The following is an 18,797-nucleotide window of genomic DNA, read 5'->3' on the forward strand; positions in this document are numbered from 1 at the left end:
CTTTTTGCCCCTTTCGTGGCCACATAAGGGGCTGTCAGCTGCGCCAGCCATGTCCCAGCCACAAGATCGCACAAGTTCAGCAACTTCTGCGCAGCTCCTTTGACCCCATGGGTCAGGTGGCCAGAGGACCAGTCAGTCCACTCCTCCCCCTGCAGACTCTAAACCTTCGTAGTCCGGACCTTCATGATCATGGACGGCTGGTTGGTGGCTGGACCAGCCATCACATCCACCACTGGCAAAACATCATGTCTGCTCCTTTCAATCCCCTGGGTCAGGCAACCAAACGTCCAGTCAGTCCACTCCTCTCCTTGCAGCCTCTAAACCTTCCTAGTCTGGCCCTTCAAGATCATGGGCGGCCAGTTGGTGGCCGGATCAGCCATCACCTCCACCACTGGCAAAACATCACGTCGGACAAGTGGGTTCTTCATATAGTGCGAAGGGACTATTCCCTCCCCTTCAAGAGTATCCCTCCATGCCTCCGACGTACAACTGGCTGACAGAGGACCACCTGAACTTGCTTCATGAAGAAGTCATGACTCTCTTGGCCAAAGGAGCCATAGAGAGGGTTCCAGCGCCAGAGGAAGGCTGTTGGTGCTATTCCCCTACTTCCTGGTCCCAAAAAGGACAAAGGCCTTCGTCCTATGCTAGATCTGCAAGCCCTCAACTCCTTCCTCAAAAAGGAGAAGTTCAAAATACTCACTCTGTCTCATGTCTTGTCTGCCCTAGACCCCGGAGACTGGATGGTGGTGTTATCTTGCAGGACACCCATTTTCCCCATCCTGTCCTACCACCCAGCGGTGCTACCTGCGGTTCACAGTTGGCCATGAGCACTTTCAGTTCAGAGTGCTCCCCTTTGGCCTTACCAGCGTCCCTCAGGCGTTCACTAAGGTGATGGCGGTGGTCGCAGCGCATCTGTGCAGATCAGGGGGGCCAGTCTTCCCCTATCTCGACGACTGGCTGTTGAAGGCGAGCGTGTCACAGACTGTCCTCTCTCACCTCCAGACTAAGGCAAATTGCTTGCTTTCGCTGGGGTTCACTATCATCGTGCCGAAGTCACACCTGACTCCCTCTCAGACGCACCCTTTCTCGAAGTTGTTCTGGACAAAGTGCAGGTTGGGGCCTATCCGCCCGAGCGGCACGTCCAGGATATTCAGGCTATGATACCGATGTTTCACCCTATTTCCTGGATTTCGGTGAGACTGACTCTGAGGCTGCTGGGCCTCTGCTAGTGACACATGCCAGATGGCATATGCGGGCTGTGCAGTGGGACCTGAAGATCCAAGGGGTGCAGCATCAGGGCAATCTCTTGGACATTTTCCAAATCTTGGAGGGACCTGCACAGGATTTGCAGTGGTGGCTGACCGACCGTGATTGGGTCAGAGGCAGACCCCTCTCCGTTCCCTATCCATATCACACAATAGCGGCATATACGTCACTTATTGGAGCTCCGAGCGATTTGCATGACATTGAAAGCTTCTCTTTCTTCCATCAAGGGAAAACTTATTCAGGTGTTCACGGACAACACCACTTCTATATGGTACTCCAAAAAACAGGGCAGTTTGGAGTCCTGGACTGTTTGTCAAGAGGCTTTGCGCCTCTGGACATGGCTAGAACAGCAGGGCACGTCCCTGGCGGTTCAACACCTGCCAGGTTCCCTGAACGCCAGGGCAGATTAACTCAGCCATCGATGCCTAGCTGGTCAGGAATGGCGTCTCCATCCGGAGGTGGCACAAGGTCTCTTTTAGAAGTGGGGAGAGCCTTTGTTAGATCTGTTCGCCTTCGACGAGAAAGTGCAATGTCAGCAGTTTTGCACGCTGGAGTTTCAAGGTGGAATTCACTCAGTGACGCTTTTCGTCTCGAATGGAACTTGGGCCTCCTGTACGCCTTTCCGCTAATACCACTCCTACTCAGTGTGCTCAAGAAGATCAGGAGCGACCAGGCCCAAGTCATTCTTGTGGCTCTGGACTGGACATGGAGAGTCTGGCATCCTGAGCATCACCAACTGAGTATCGATCCTCCGATCAGGCTGCCCCTTCGGGAGGATCTTCTGTCGCAGCGGCAGGGAAGGGTACCCCACCCGAATCTGTCAACCCTATGACTTCTTGCGTGGAGAATGAGCGACGGCAGTTGACACCATTCAAATCTCCTTCCAAAGTCTTTGATGTGATTTTGGCAGCCAGGCGTCCCTCTACCAAGACTGTGCACGCCTACTGGTGGCAGAAATTTGTACAATTTTATACAGAACGGTCTATTGATCATCTTTTTGCTTCCCTCTCTCAAGTCCTTCGTTTTATTTTGACTCTTGCCCAGCAGACCTCTGCTCTGGGCACTCTTAAAGGGTGCCTTTTATCCTGGTCTGGCTTCTATAGGCTGCCAGATCAACCCTCTTTATTTAAATCCCCTATTGTAAACAGATTTCTTAAGGGACTTGTACATATGTTCTCTCCTGCTCCATTCCTCATGCCTAAGTGAGATCTTCATTTAGTTTTCACCTTCCTGATGTGCGCTCCATTCTAATCTGCACAACTGCTCCCTCCGGCTGCTTCCCATTAAAACAGCCTTTTTAGTGGCAGCAACTTCTGCCAGGACGGTGGGTGAATTGCAGGCTCTTTTATCCAAGCCTACTTAGTTGACCATCTTCCCGGATAAGTGGGTGCTTTGCATTAGGGCCTCTTTCTTACCAAAAGTGATAACACAGTGCCACATGGGGCAGTCACCTTGCCCACTTTCTATGCTCCTCCGCACCCTTCTACAGATGAGGAGTGACTCCACCATCTGGACCCAATAAGAGCAGTTGTTATACCTTAACCGCATTAAAGAGTTCCAGATGGATGTTCAACTCTTTGTGGAGTACGTTGGATCAAAGAAAGGTTGTGCAGTGCAGAAGAGGACTATCTCACGATGTGCCATCCTCTTTCAAAATTTGCTATGCTCTTGCCAAGAAACAGCCTCCTCAAGGCTTAAGAACTCATTCCACCAGAGCTAAGGCAGCGACCACAGCGTTGCAACATGGGGTTTCAGTCCTTGACATTTGTCAGGCAGCAACGTGGGCTTCATTACACACGTTCACTAGGCACTGCTACCTGGATAGTCCAGTCCGCAGGGACGGCTTTTTTGACCGCTCTGTCCTGCAGGACTTCCTGGTCTAAAATTGCCCGCAGTCCCTCCTCCGAGGATGGTATTGTTGGAATATCTATTCTAAGGCTAGGAATATGCCTTAAGATGTCTCTATCAGAGGGGCAAGTTACTTACCTTCAGTAACGCCTTATTTAGTAGAGACATAATTTAGCCGTATATTCCTATTGACCCACCAATCCTCCCCAGACCGGTTTTTAGGATTGGGGTCATTCCTTTCATTGCTCTAGTTGTTCTAAACACACCAGTGTCCGTGCGCTTCCTGGCTCCGCGCTCCTGGCGTGGAAAGTCATGAAAAGTAACTGACGTCAGCACGCCGAGGTGGCACCTGTATAAGTGGCGCGGACATCACTTCTGGCGAGGACAACTCTGTCGATGCCACGCGGAACGAACCAATACCACCTTCTGACACACAAGGGTATTGCTCGAGCAAAAGTCTTCCAGATCTAGCTTGGGATATTCTACGGTAAGGCATCTGCAGCTAAATTATGTCTCTACCAGATAAGGCTTTAACAAAGGTAAGTAACTTGTCCGTTTATGCACAGTAATTGTCAGGGAACGACTCTTTAGTAGTACTTGCGACAGCAGACAGCACAGTGTCGGAGGGACACTGTTCGTGGGCATTTCATGTGTGGCAGAGAGCAATGGGGAATTTTTAAAGTATTGCGGGTTTGTTAAGACAATCACACTCCTTGTGTTCAATACATACTTGGTGAAGTAATCTGTGTTAAGGTGCTGATTGGTTTTGTCTCCTGGGCACGACACTTGCATGAATTCAAAATATTTTGTTTTCCAAACCTCAAAAAACGTCTCCAATCAGCACTCACAATGGAATTTCAAATAATGTAATTAATAATCCAGATGTAGTTCACATTTCTCTTTGTATTAAGTTTTTCTTTTCTTTGTCAACTGGTCCTTTGTGTTCAATGGTAGTAAGGCTAGTAATGTTAAGATCACAATACGATTTTAATATGTCATCTTTAGAACCTTCGTTGTACGACGTGCCCTGTGCATTTGCGGCTGAACCTTTCTTCAGGGGCTAGTTTCTGCAATGTAATGATATATATTAATCTTAGAAGCTGAAAACTACCTTAGATTCTTAATCTAATCTACATAATTACTAGAGCACTAAATGTAAAGTAGAAAAAATAAATAGTAGAAAGCAGTGAAAAGAAGCATGCTGATATGCACGGCTGGCGAGTCCATGTGCATAATGCACAGAAGGTGTCTGTTTCGTGTTCTTCTCAAGTTGAATGATGTGCACGGAAAACTTTTGTGCGCTGAGTCTTAAACGCATGACGAAATAGTCATGCTCTTCCTAAATTTACTATTAGAGTGTACGAAAATAGAATTTGTGATTTTTAACGCTTGGGAAAACTATACGATGATGACATATAGTAAATCCAAGCTTTTTAGATAAATAGATCTGGCTCGACAGGCGGTTTGTGCTGCAGTGCATTACTCCGTTATAAATCGTGGTGGAGGATCTGTAACATCCATGGTATCATGCAAGTGGGAATAAATCAAGCCCTCGATCAAGTGTTCATGAGACTTGTAGTTTGATAATGTCTTACATGGCTGCTGTGAAATAAAGCAAAGAAAGTAAAGCATAATCCTCGCTTCCGGTCATGACCTAGAATTCTATTAGTTGGTGCTACCTCCAGTGAAGGATTACTTCATGGCTTGAGACCTTCATACCACAGTTATTATGATCACATAATATTCTTCATGACAATTAATCTGTCTTCAGACCCACATGCAACATAATCTGCTCCTATCCACGGGGCAGATGGTACTCTATGCATCCATGGCAGCAGTGCCACCCTGCCTGCCAAAACACAAACCTCTTTTAGTGCAAACACCCTCCTGGTGCACAATAAAAATAATTATGCACTGATGACACTCGGGGCTTTTGGCCTTTATTGCTAGGGGTGACGAAAATGAACTCAAGTGTGTGCTTTCGAGGTAGATTGCTGTATTCCAATAGGCACATTGTTGGTGATGTCCCATGTATTCCTGCTTTTGCATGTTTTTATATGTTCCAACAGCATTAGGGCCATGATAAAAATGTGTCCAGGCGCTATGTTCTCAAGTTTTAATATATGCAAAATAAAAGATGTACTATGAGGGAAACACACAAATAATCAAAAGCGTATAACAAATGTGAAAGCTACATAATCAATAACAAATCTTTAGGGGCTATAAAACGTGTGCTGAGTAGATATTGAGATGATATAATCCCACACATGTGTTTGAGAAGTAGGTTTACAGATAACGAATGCAGATTAGAAGAATGCAATATAAACGTAAAATTAACTAAAGGTATTTTTAAGAATTGACATGAAAATGTACTTCCACATATATGGTGTTATACATTGTAATACTCAGAAATTGTGTATTTTATTTGTATTAAGTTGTTTAAAATGATCAAATGGGGTGCGACAAGGAGGAGGGATGTATGACGTTACAACGCATACTTTTACAACGCATGCACTTACAACGCAACATCACCTACAACGCATTCCATTACATCGCATGACACTACAACGCATTTTTAAAAACGACCTTTACAACGCATTCCATTACATCGCATACTACCTTTACAACGCATACAATTACAACGCATAATATTACATTGCATTTAAGGTAAGTATTGGATAGTATAGGGGTAAAAATTACTATTCTAACTCCAGGGGGTGAAACAGTAGGGTAAGTGTTGGATAGTATAGGGGTAAAAATTACTATTCTAACTCCAGGGGGTGCAACAGTAGGGTAAGTGTTGGATAGTATAGGGGTAAAAATTACTATTCTAACTCCAGGGGGTGCAACAGTAGGGTAAGTGTTGGATAGTATAGGGGTAAAAATTACTATTCTAACTCCAGGGGGTGCAACAGTAGGGTAAGTGTTGGATAGTGTAGGGGTAAAAATTACTATTCTAACTCCAGGGGGTGCAACAGTAGGGTAAGTGTTGGATAGTGTAGGGGTAAAAATTACTATTCTAACTCCAGGGGGTGCAACAGTAGGGTAAGTGTTGGATAGTATAGGGGTAAAAATTACTATTCTAACTCCAGGGGGTGCAACAGTAGGGTAAGTGTTGGATAGTATAGGGGTAAAAATTACTATTCTAACTCCAGGGGGTGCAACAGTAGGGTAAGTGTTGGATAGTGTAGGGGTAAAAATTACTATTCTAACTCCAGGGGGTGCAACAGTAGGGTAAGTGTTGGATAGTGTAGGGGTAAAAATTACTATTCTAACTCCAGGGGGTGCAACAGTAGGGTAAGTGTTGGATAGTATAGGGGTAAAAATTACTATTCTAACTCCAGGGGGTGCAACAGTAGGGTAAGTGTTGGATAGTATAGGGGTAAAAATTACTATTCTAACTACAGGGGGTGCAACAGTAGGGTAAGTGTTGGATAGTGTAAGGGTAAAAATTACTATTCTAACTCCAGGGGGTGCAACAGTAGGGTAAGTGTTGGATAGTATAGGGATAAAAATTACTATTCTAACTCCAGGGAGTGCAACAGTAGGGTAAGTGTTGGATAGTATAGTGGTAAAAATTACTATTCTAACTCCAGGGGGTGCAACAGTAGGGTAAGTGTTGGATAGTATAGGGGTAAAAATTACTATTCTAACTCCAGGGGGTGCAACAGTAGGGTAAGTGTTGGATAGTATAGGGGTAAAAATTACTATTCTAACTCCAGGGGCTGCAACAGTAGGGTAAGTGTTGGATAGTGCAGTGTAATATTATGCGTTGTAATGGTATGCGTTGTAAAGGTAGTATGCGATGTAATGGAATGCGTTGTAAAGGTAGTTTTTAAAAATGCGTTGTAGTGTCATGCGATGTAATGGAATGCGTTGTAATGGATGTTGCGTTGTAAAAAATGCGTTGTAAGTGTAGTGCGTTGTAAAAGTTGCGTTGTAAAGGTTGTTCCCCAGGAGGAGGAGGTTCATGGTACATATTTCCTAGTAAGCGATGCTTCCATTAGTGGACAAAACTAAATGCTATGAATAACAAAAGTTCCATTTGATCGCAAACATAATTTTGAAAACAAAGAATTTATGATAGGTTCTTCATGAACATCATGTAATGAAAATATAAAGGAGACAACAACATCAAAAGGGTAGACTAACTAGCAGCAAGTGACATTTTACATTTTTGAGGAAGCAGTTTTACAAATTATTCTAAGAGATAAATGATTTCTGGAGCACATAGAATAGGAGAAGGAGACTATTTAAATAGCAAATCCAAGTTTTCTCCAAATTCTGGAAGAATTTAATTTAGTAAGCCTAGGTTAAATTAAAATAGTAAACGTTAAGCTTTGAGGTAGTTCATTCTGTCAAATATCAATGATCTTTTCTCTCTTAGTCCATTTTTATTTTTAAAACTGGTGATTACAGTATTGAATGTTTTTATTTTAAAAGACGTGGATTGGTAACAGACGGCGAAAATATCGTTTGATGGGGATTGAAGTCCCACCACCAAGAAGGGGCCCTGCTGATTTTTCTGATCAACATGAGGCTGGTACTTCGTCCTCCATGATGTCGGGAGATAATTCGGGACTAGATGGAATTGACGATGACAGAAATGATGACGTGTCAATCTGCCTGTCTGAAGGAAGTTCTCAAGGTATTCTTTCAGAAATCTTTCTTTCTTAACATACCTTTTTCAGATCTGCGGTGCTCACTGTTAAATTTGTTATGTCTGAGTTCTCTAAGATAATGTTGGAAGTTATCCAAAGCTTTTAAGAATTTAAAACGAAGCAAAAATTATTGTATGTGTTCTTGCTTTTTGAAACGTTGCCGCTTAGGGTTCCAAGACCAGTGAGATATAGTTGATGCAGGATGTGAAGTCGGTGACAAGCAAGTGCCAGTGAAAACAAATATCAGCTAAATGTTACTAACTGTTTCAATTAGCCTGTATAATGATAGTTAACAGTTTGAGTGCAGTGCTGTGAACTTTCACCTACATTTAGCTGGTTCAGTGAGGTGAAGACACTCTGCTAACAAATTGCAGTATGCTAGAAGTCTGGCAATCAGTCCCAATAAGGTATACTCAGCCTTTCATCGTTCACTAGTCCGGTTTATTGAGTACCATAAACTAGGTAATGTGTTCTCACAGCTTAGACCTGTCTGGTATGTGGTAAGTAGTGCTTTGGAGAAAGAAAAGCTTTATTGTATAAAAACGCACGTTACGCTGCATATGTAAGTGGGAGTTAGAGTATCAGGTATGGGGTCCCGTGGCATATATATGATGTTAATATCCATGCAAAAGGAATTTGTGAAAAATCCACAAACGGCGGAGTATTTTCTTTGTGAATGCACCCCCTTTACATTAGGCATGACTGAATGTGCCATGTGACGATTTCTTATTGTAAAAGGAGGTATTTTTGTTATTTTTTTCCGTAAATGATGGACTGGTTGATGGGGGTACTTATGCTTTATTCACCTTTGTGAATTTAATTTCCGCTAGACAAATAAAGATGGTGAGAGAATGTGGGGTTCTTTGGTGGCTGAAAGCCCACATGGACCTAAGTATTTTTGAAGAGCGAGATTTGAGTTCTTTCTGGAGGGGAGATTGTTCTCTGTCTTTCTTGAAGGCTCTGCACGGGAGTTCCAGATCAGTGTAGACTTTTGTGGTGAAATGAAGTTATGGGACAGTCCTCATGCGCAGTTTGGCAGACAAGAGTATATATATATATTAGTGGGATTCTAGAGTGCTTGATAAGTGATCTGAGAGCATAGACGTCTCCTCATTGTTTGGCTCTATTGATTATAGTGTCTACCTGTCTCATTCTCGGATCTTTTTTGCCTGAGTTGAGAAACAGGAACATCAGTATAAACATTTTGCTTGGTGAAGAGTTTCTTGAGATTTTAAGAATAGGCTATCTAGGCCTTCTGATGGATACTTCTACCCAGAAATTGATCATCTGTTGAATTCTCCAAAGCACCAGACTGTATTTGGAAACATTTCCAATAGCTCATGCTCACCGATGGGCGAGACTATTGGACTTCACATCAACATTGCCCAGCCTTTGCAGGTGATAGCATGGAGTGTTATATGCACCACCCCTTTGCACTAATTTGGTTTCTTTTTTTTCCATGCCCTTCAATGCAGATCTGATTCTGCCCAAACTTTTGTTGTTGGTTTACTGACATCCAAAACAATTTCGCTTACAGGGATGTCTGCCCCCAAACACTACAAGCTTCAAGCCATACCACATTTGCAAGAAGCAGATGTCAATCATAACTCACAAAATGTCTGTGTTGTCTCTGGTCTATGCTTGATTCAAAGTCAAGTGACAAATGTTCCCTGATTTATCCAACTTCCATCAGGAAGGCAAAGCTTTACATGGGCAAGCATAGGAAGAATGGCAGTTACACTCCAAATCATGGGCCTGCTCCAAGTCTTAGTCTCTATCTAGGCCCCCACCCCCGGGTAAGTCTTTAGAGGAAGTCCAAGATCAAGTCTCGGCATAAACACAAGAAGTCTAGATGGGAGGCCACCCCCTTTTTTTCCCCCGACATCAGGGAAGGTATACTGTGTCTGCTTAAAGACCCCGACTCCAGGCCAGTTGTCCAATTATCACCCCATTCCATAGTTGAAGCCAGTGAGTTTTGAATTTCCTGGGCCATCTGCAACTTCACAGCAGCTCTTCCAGAATATTCTTGGTCCCCCTTGAGTGTCTTTGGGCACCATGGATTTGTTGGGGCCCCCACTTGCGGACTGACCTAGTTAGGCCTCTGCTACTGCCGCCATTTGGTTGTACTGTTAATCACCTCCTGGAGACCAATCAGGCTGATGCCAGTCCTGATTTTAGAGACACCGGTCCTGGACTCAACTCCCAATTCCGGTCTTGGGTCTGGAGCTGAGTTCAACTAGAACTTGGCTAGTGCCTCACCATGAGAACACAGCCAGTGGTATTGGAAGGTTCGTTGGTAGTTCCTCTGCCTCAGTGACAGTGCCTTTAGGGCCTAAAGGCCTTGTTTGGTTCAGTCTCCGATGTACAGGAAATTCTTGACGATCCACATAGTAGAAATTATGAGGAATGGGGTGATCCCTCACTATACTAATGATAGGCTTTAGCTAGACCTCCATAATGTGAGTTCTTGATTACTCACCAGAAAAATGAGATCAGATAACCATTCAGGCCTCCTACCAAGGAAAGTGCAGCTTTTGCTGTGGTTGTATTTAGCACACTAGAGGTTTTGAAACAACAACTGCCTACCGTAGAAACTAAAGGCAATCATTTGATGGAAATCTTGCAACCTTGCCCTTTATTTTCAGAGCATTTTGTCTGCCTTAAGTGAAGTCCGGAGAGACCCTTTAGCTGCAGTGTGGGCAAAGCACTGCTTGGTGGCGCCTGTGGGTCATCCTATATATAGCTGCCACAGGCCTGCTTAGTTTGACCTAGCTTTTCTGGTTCGACACCCTTTACCGGAAAACCTTGTAGTGGAGGCCTTGAACAAGGTGAATCTAAATTCCTTTCCCACTACTCTGCCTGACAGAGAATTTATACACATTGATGAGCTTTGCAATTGAGTGCTCTCCTCTGCTACCCTCTTTGACAACAGTCTGCCAAGTGGGCAGATACACCCACGTCCTCTGGGACATGGCAAATTAGTTCTTGTCTGTCCTCCCCAAGGAGTTTTGAAATCATTTTGTCCAGGTGATCCATGATTGGCAGGATGCCGCAAAGTACATCTTGGTGGCTGCAATGGACACCACACATTGTATAGGCAATGCTATGGGCACTAGCCTGGCTATTTATTGTACTTCTTGGATGCACGCCATAGGTTTTCCAGGTACGTACCAGCATCCCTTATGCCCTTTAATGGTTCTAGGTGTTTGGAGGCAAAGCGGATTAAGCTGTGGAACAATACAAAGATGCTATAGTTCGCTCCTTGGACTTGATAACTCTGGCCTTCTAGTTCAGTGAACAGTACCATAAGTGCAGGGATTACTCCTGTGGCCTGGCAGCTATCTCAGCCCACGCAGCAGGTCACCCAGGCCTGCTAAGGCTCTAGTCGGCATGGCGGTGGCAGAGTATGGGCCCAAAAACAGTATGGTCAGTCCTCGTGTTTCCATTTCCCTATTGCCACAAATTCCTCCTTAGGAAGTCCCTTGTAGCCATTGGGGGTGGGAGGGGGCAGAATGGGCTTTTACCTGCCAGCTGCTATGCAATTACCTAAGGCCAGCGGGTCCTGCCAGTTGTCTGCTAAGGTCCATTTTGGTTAAACCTCCACCCTCCAGTTTCTCATGTTTTCACCAAGACTTTGGCAGAACAAGCTCTTATCTTGCGAGAGAGGTTAAGTCATTACCAATGGGGAAATGAAGAGGGTGCCAGAAAAGGACTGAGGCAGTCCTGCTATTTTCTGGTGCCCGTAAAAGATGGTGGGCTCAGGCTGATTTTGGATGTTCTTTTCCTGAAAGCTTTACTTCAGAAGGGCAAATTCAAGAAGCTAACCCTGGTGTTGGTCCTCTGTGCCATAGACCCCAGGGAGGGCATGGTGTCCTTAGACACACACAGTCATGCCATTTGCCCTCTAAAAGTGTCTGTGGTGCTTTGGTTCGGGGCACAACTCCAATGATTAGTGTGCCCTTATGCACCTGAAGACAACCAAGAACCACAAATCTATACATCGCCGAACACAGGAAGACTCTTCCACACTTAATGCTGTTAATGTACAAGTAAAAACCAAAGGAAATGATGGACGGAGTGTTGAACATTGCAAGCACTCATGCCAGAAACCGGTCCTAGGAAGCTTGTTTCCGGTCCAGGGAAGACATGGCTTGGTAGTTCAGGCTGGACTGTTCCCATGAGGCACAGGGTCAGACTGATTTGCATATGGCCATGTCTGAACTGGGGTGGCAGAGTGGGCTAAAGAACGGTGATGGATTAAACCCAGATCAGTTGACTGGGGGTGAGTGCTTGCAATGTTCCACTCTCCGTCCATCATTTCCTTTGGTTTTTGCTTTGTTCGCCATAAGTTGGCAGGGTATGCTCAGACGTGAGTCCCTTGCTCACTTTGCCACTGGATTCAAGCAAGCCTGGCTGAGGACGGCTGAAATGCCAGAAACCGGTCCTAGGAAGCTTGTTTCAGGTCCAGGGAAGACATGGCTTGGTAGTTCGGGCTGGATTGTTCCCATGAGGCACAGGGTCAAACTGATTTGCATATGGCCATGTCTGAACTGGGGTGGCAGAGTGGGCTAAAGAACGGTGATGGATTAAACCCAGATCAGTTGACTGGGGGTGAGTGCTTGCAATGTTCAACACTCCGTCCATCATTTCCTTTGGTTTTTGCTTTGTTCGCCATAAGTTGGCAGGGTATGCTCAGACGTGAGTCCCTTGCTCACTTTGCCACTGGATTCAAGCAAGCCTGGCTGAGGACGGCTGAAATGCCAGAAACCGGTCCTAGAAAGCTTGTTTCCGGTCCAGGGAAGACATGGCTTGGTAGTTCGGGCTGGATTGTTCCCATGAGGCACAGGGTCAAACTGATTTGCATATGGCCATGTCTGAACTGGGGTGGCAGAGTGGGCTAAAGAACGGTGATGGATTAAACCCAGATCAGTTGACTGGGGGTGAGTGCTTGCAATGTTCAACACTCCGTCCATCATTTCCTTTGGTTTTTGCGTTAATGTATAAGTGGCGCAAGTGCTTACTATGTATCTAAGTGCACACTGCCACATGTAAAAAAATAACATTTTCCTGATATTCGGTAAGGAAACTTAACTTCTACCATTGTTGCTGAAGGACAAACTAAAAAATACAAAAATATTTAGATGTCTGCACTTTTATATAGATTCTGTCGCCCTCTGTGGCACTAACAGTGCATGTTTCAGATGGAATATATTGAGAGTGTAATTTAAGACATCCGGTATTTTGTAGTTCTATGTTCAGATATTCAAAACTTGTGAGAAATGCCATTGAGTTTTTATCAATGACAACTATGACCGTTAACCTGATGACTACAGATTGAGTATCCCGATAACAAGTTTGGAAAGCAGTGCTTAAGCTCAGTATGGTGTTCTTGTACAACAGAACATAAGACGGTAAAACAATTTTGCATACTGATAGGATCAATTTCGTATACTGACAGGATCCTAACTATTTGCATCTTGTCATCGTCTCAGTCTTTACCCAGTGCAGATATAGAACCTTTCTGGTAACAGTTAAACAACTTACCCAGCTAAAAACAAGTGTTGCACCCATATCTCACATTCCTTCGCCTGCCTCTTATGTAGACAGTTTTATCTCTCTCCACAATCAGACTTGCTATAGCTAAAGAAAACTATTTGTGTTCAGCATCTAAGATAGTTGCACAAACCATTTACTAGCGTCTTGTAGAAAAAGTTTTTTTTTTTACATTTTGAATCATTTAGATCCATCGTCTCTATTTTCAAAATCCTTTGCTGGAAAATAGTAGCTGATTTTCTTCATTGTAAACCCCTTTGAAATCTTCCTGAATTGCCAGTAAACCCAACCTAATTGCTTCCAACTCCTTCTAGTTTGACATCGCTACTTATATAGATCGCCATACGCTTTGCACATTCTTGTTGACTTAATTGTCCTCCACCTTTTTCTACTGGCATCTGTTGTGATCACTTTTGGCAGAAGGAGATTGAGATGAGTCTCCTCTTGGAGAATCTACTGTCGAGGAGTGCTGGATTCCAGCACCTCAGGATGTGCTGTGTCAGCAGCTTTTAGAGGCAATTGTGGCCCCTGGCACAAAAAACTGTATTCATAGCATGTGTTGGCTGCAGATACACATACTATGCATACTCCTGCCATGTAGTGTTGGGCCCGGACTCTGCAAGCTGTTTTTCCTGTAGGAAGGTTTATGATCGGCATTGTGCACCTTCTCTCTTCTCTAATGAGGCATTGCGCATTTCGAAATCTTTGTTTGTTAGTTTATTTCCACTATAGAGCTCAAATGGACAGCGTTTGACCCTTGCAGTATTCAACACTACTCGGCCTACGAAAAAGAAAATGAAAAACTGAAGATCGGCTATATACTGGGACTGACTACCCAGCGTCCAAGTAACAAATGCCTGTCAAGAATGGCCGTCTCCGGGTTACGGAGACAAAGAAAGAACTATTCCAACGGTTCCCTCCGTGCAGAGCCAAGTACACCCACTTTGATTCAAACGACATATGCAATTTGTACCTCTCTCCAGAGCACAAAGAAAAACAGTGCGCCGCCTGCACATTGTTCAAGAACAAGAAAACTCTTCGGACACGACGAATTTAACGCCTTGCACACAACAATGGAGCAAGCAGCTGAGGCAGAATTCAACCGCGACGCGGACAGCGAGGCAAGCTCTCCAACAGTAGACAGGATGGTCATAGCCAGCCCACACTACACCACGTCTGAGACATCGTCAGGGAAAACGATGCTCCAGTACAGCCTACGTCGCTGACGCCGACCACTGTCTCTGGGCCAAAGACCCAGACCGCACTACATATCGTGAGTACTTTTAACCCCCATGCAAAGAAAATACTACACTCGCCATCACCACTACCCAGCCGTGTTGCACCACAACCAGCAGGTTCAGGCTGACGCTGAGCATGCCTTGGTGCCGAGAAGGGATGAGAATATTCTCAATCCCAATTGGGCATCCCGGCCACAATAAGAGGTTGGTTCCGGCACACTACCGGCATTTAAACGCAAATCGGCACCGACCGAGCGTTCGACACCTAGGCTTTACTCAGAATGGCCAAAAACATCGGCACCGAACAGCGCCAGGCAAACCCTCAAACAGGCATCAGAACCGAACATATGCTCGACCTCAAGCGTCACGGAACCGAAACAAACTTCGGATCTGAGGGCTGAAAAACAACACGGACACTCTTCTAAACAGAAGAAAATCCATGGCTCCGAGATTTCTAAACCATGTACTGTTTCTAAAAACATGGTACAGGCGCCAAAGAAACAAAAAAACACAAAATATCCCCTCAAGACCAGGAGTTAGTACGTGAGGGACTGTAGCATTTTGTGCAGGAGAAACGCAAGAAGACTACAAAAAGAAAGGCAGAGGAGTCCCACTCTCCTCAGGCTACACCAAAGACTTTACAATTGGTAGACAGGGCCACAAGTGCTATTATTTTTAGTCCACCTGACTCGCCTCAAAATCACCCTTTCCACAGAAAGAAGAAGAGGGAGAAATACAAGACACTGATTCCCAAGGCACACAAGATACTCAACATACACCTGACCCATGGTGAGACTATGACGTGGCCGTACCAGATGGAGACATTGAACCGCCTGTGCCTACGAAAGCTTCTCCCCCCTGATGACACTCTATCTTATTATAATGTCATCCAAAGAGCTGCAGAGTATCATAAGCTCCCAATCCATTCTATGAAGGAGGAAAGTGATTTTGCCAGTGGAAACACTTTCGTGCACAGAACACATAGTCCAATAGTTGCCCATAGTTGGTTCCATTCCTAATGTTTCCAAGGAAGTGTTCAAGGACCCAGTCAAATCAAGGATCCTGATGCCTAGTACTGAGAAAAATATAGACCCTCACCAACTGACCCAGTCTACATTCGCGGGCATCCCCCAGCCCATTCCCTCGTTGTCACCACTGCCAGAAAAAGGGCAGGTGCACAAGGCACTGATGAGGCACCTCCTCCAGATAAATAAAGCAGAAGGATTTACGCTGCTGCTAAAAAAGATGTCACTGGGCATGCTAATCATTGGAGAATTGCCAATTCTGTGGGTCTACTCTCACGTTGCAATAGCGCAGCCTGAGATGAAATGCAAGAGATCTTGCAACATCTCCCAGAAGGATATAAAAAGCGGGAAGAAGAGCTAGTCAACGAGGGAAATCTAATCTCAAACGCTACCATCAAATGTGTCTAAGCACATCAGTCATGCTCAGAAGACATGCGTGTCTACTCATTTCCGGGTTCAAACCCGAAGTACAGCAGCATATTCTAAATGTCCCCTTCGATGGGGAACATTTCTGTGGACCAGCTGTAAACACTCAGTCAAAAAAGTAAAAAAGGGCACTGCCAAATCAGTGGATGCCTTACAGACCACAATGCAAAAACAACAGCTCTTTTGGAGGTACCAGGGTAGAGGAGCTGCAAAAGCTTATACCTCAGAAAATGCTGCCTATCAGCGCCAACTACAGCAATACCACCAGCAAGTGCGTGGCTACTATTGTGGAGGCTACAAAAATAATAAAGGCTGAGGACAGCAAGGGCACCTGCACCCCACCAGCTAAATGACTTGCCCACACTTCACCCGACCACAAAACACCAGTCAGGGGAAGGCTGCAACAATTCCACCAATTGTCGCAAAACATTACATCAGACCAATGGGTATTAGAAATTGTCAGACAAGGATAGTGCCTAGAACTACTTCAACGACCACCACATATTCCACCTAAAAAGCAGGTCTTAAATCTCAGCATCTACACCTGCTCAGAGAAGAAGTAAAAGCATTACTACAACAAGCATTTGCAATGCAAATGGTCTCACATTTGCAAGAGTTTAAGCTATTGACATTGTAAATGACAATGCCTTTCCTTTCTCTGTTTTGATAATTAACACATAAATAAAAGGCATTGTCATTTACAATGCCAATAGCTCAATCTCCTTTAAATGCGAGACCTATTGCATCTCAAAGAAGCAGCCGCCATTGTCCCGGGCTGCTTAGAAGTTAAAGCGCGCAGAGCGCACTGAATGTTGCAGGAAAGCATGTCGTGCCTGCAGTAGGAGAAACTCATTAAAGAAAATAGTGCTTACAGACTAAATAAGACGTACTGTCTAACAACCGAAGTAAAAGGGCCAGTCCTCATGGGAGGTTACAAATTAAGACAAGGCGGTACTAAGGAGGAGCTAACAAGCCTACTAACGGTCAAAACAGTATTTACGAAGGACAATGACACAAGACAATGACAAATATGGGCGGCGGGGCTTCAAGTCCATACTCCAATACAGCATGCCTCACAGAGCAGCGCATGCACTGCCTAGGCTCGACCTAAAAAGGGGCCATCGAAATAGTCCCAGACAAACATCAAAACAAAAGAGTCTACTCCCTCTATTTCTTCATACCAAAGAAAGATGGAACCCTAAGACCCATTCTGGACCCGTGGCGACTCAATTGCTACATACTATCACAGCACTTTCACACGGTCACATTACAGGATGTAATACCACTACTCGAAACAGGCGGCTTGATGACTGCACTAGACCTGAAGGATGCTTACTTCCACGTTCCAGTCCATTCAGCACACCGGTTTGTGGTAAGTGGACGTTATTATCAATTAAAAGCACTACCCTTTGGGGTAACAACAGCCCAAAGGGTCTTCACAAAGTGCAATTGGTAGTTGCAGCAAAACTAAGAAGAGAAAACATCCTTGTGTTTCCCTACCTTGACGATTGGCTAAGCAACGCTCCAAACAAAAATCAGTGTCGATCAGACACCCAAAAGACAATAAACCTATTCCATAAATTGGGTTTCTGAATCAATGTGACAAAATCACATCTCCAACCATCCCAGATACATCTGTATCTTGGGTCAATACTCAATACCATCTTGGGGACAGCTTACTCCAATCCCCAAAGGGTTCTCAATCTCCAAAACCAACTGGATCTTTTTCAGCCAAATCATCATCATCTACCAGTCAAAGCAGTGATGTACGTACTAGTAATGATGACATCTTGCATAGCAATAGTGTCCCATGCTCGTCTACACATGAGACCCCTCCAGGAGTGTTTAGCATCTCATTGGTCATCAGCGGGAGAGAACATAGTGTTGGCTTCACCCAAGGTCCAATTTGCTCTATTGTGGGGGAATACTCCAAACATATTAACAGGGAGAACCCTCAAGCATCCAATCACACAGATAACAGTCACAACCGATGCATCACTTCTGTGATGGTGAGCTCATATGAAGTACATTGTGGTTCAGGGACACTGGGCAGCACAACAGTAGGTTCCATTCGTCAACATGTTAGAACTTCTGGGCATTGCAATGGTTTTCAAAGCATTCCTCACAAGCATAGCAGGTAAGACTGTCCTACGCACAGACAATATGACTGCAATGCATTGCATTCAGAAACGGGGGAGCCCATTCCATACAATTATCCCAACTAGCACAAAAAATATTTTCTGGTAGAGACTATCTAGCCACCGATTCCTCACTGACCCTCCCAATTTCCTTGTTCTGTTTTTGGCTTCTATATTTTAATAAGATCCCAAGTTTGGTAATCTGGTCTCTACAATTGGCTTTTGGGGCCATTCATCTGGGGGCGCGGAGAGTCTCGAAAGCAACCTACAGCGTGCTGGAGTGGCACCTACATAGGACCACATATCCTCTCCAGAGCGGGAAGGCGTTGGTGTGGAGTCACTCTGTGCCAACTACTCGCGTGCAGGGGTACAGTTGAAAAGTTTCTGGATCCAGTCTGACACATCAGGAATAGTAAAAATGTGAGGACTCTGCGGCTAGATCGAGTCTCTTCCAGAAAGAGCATTACCGAAGGTAAGTAGCTTGTTCTTCACTGATGAACTTGGTCCCCACGCTTTTCCACCACCAGCAGATACTGGATCTGATTCCTTGCACAGTGGTAGTGAATGACCGTGATAAGTACAGCTTGCTTTGCTTTATTATAGTAATTCCTTATTGGATAAAACCAATATTGGCTATTACCT

The 18,797-nt window shown here is 44.7% G+C and overlaps 1 protein-coding gene across 7 annotated transcripts in view; it reads left to right on the plus strand.

Annotated features, from left to right (window-relative positions):
- Positions 1–18,797, plus strand: part of HDX (highly divergent homeobox) — a 355,483-nt gene that overhangs the window by 215,393 nt on the left and 121,293 nt on the right. For all 7 annotated transcript variants that reach the window (XM_085607817.1, XM_085607821.1, XM_085607815.1 and 4 more), the window contains one exon: positions 7,558–7,762. In XM_085607817.1, the coding sequence (XP_085463943.1) occupies positions 7,558–7,762 (205 nt within the window). The remainder of the gene's footprint in view (positions 1–7,557; positions 7,763–18,797) is intronic.

This window comes from Triturus cristatus, chromosome 5_2 (assembly GCF_964204655.1).
Source record: "Triturus cristatus chromosome 5_2, aTriCri1.1, whole genome shotgun sequence".
In the NCBI taxonomy this organism is placed as follows: domain Eukaryota; kingdom Metazoa; phylum Chordata; class Amphibia; order Caudata; family Salamandridae; genus Triturus; species Triturus cristatus.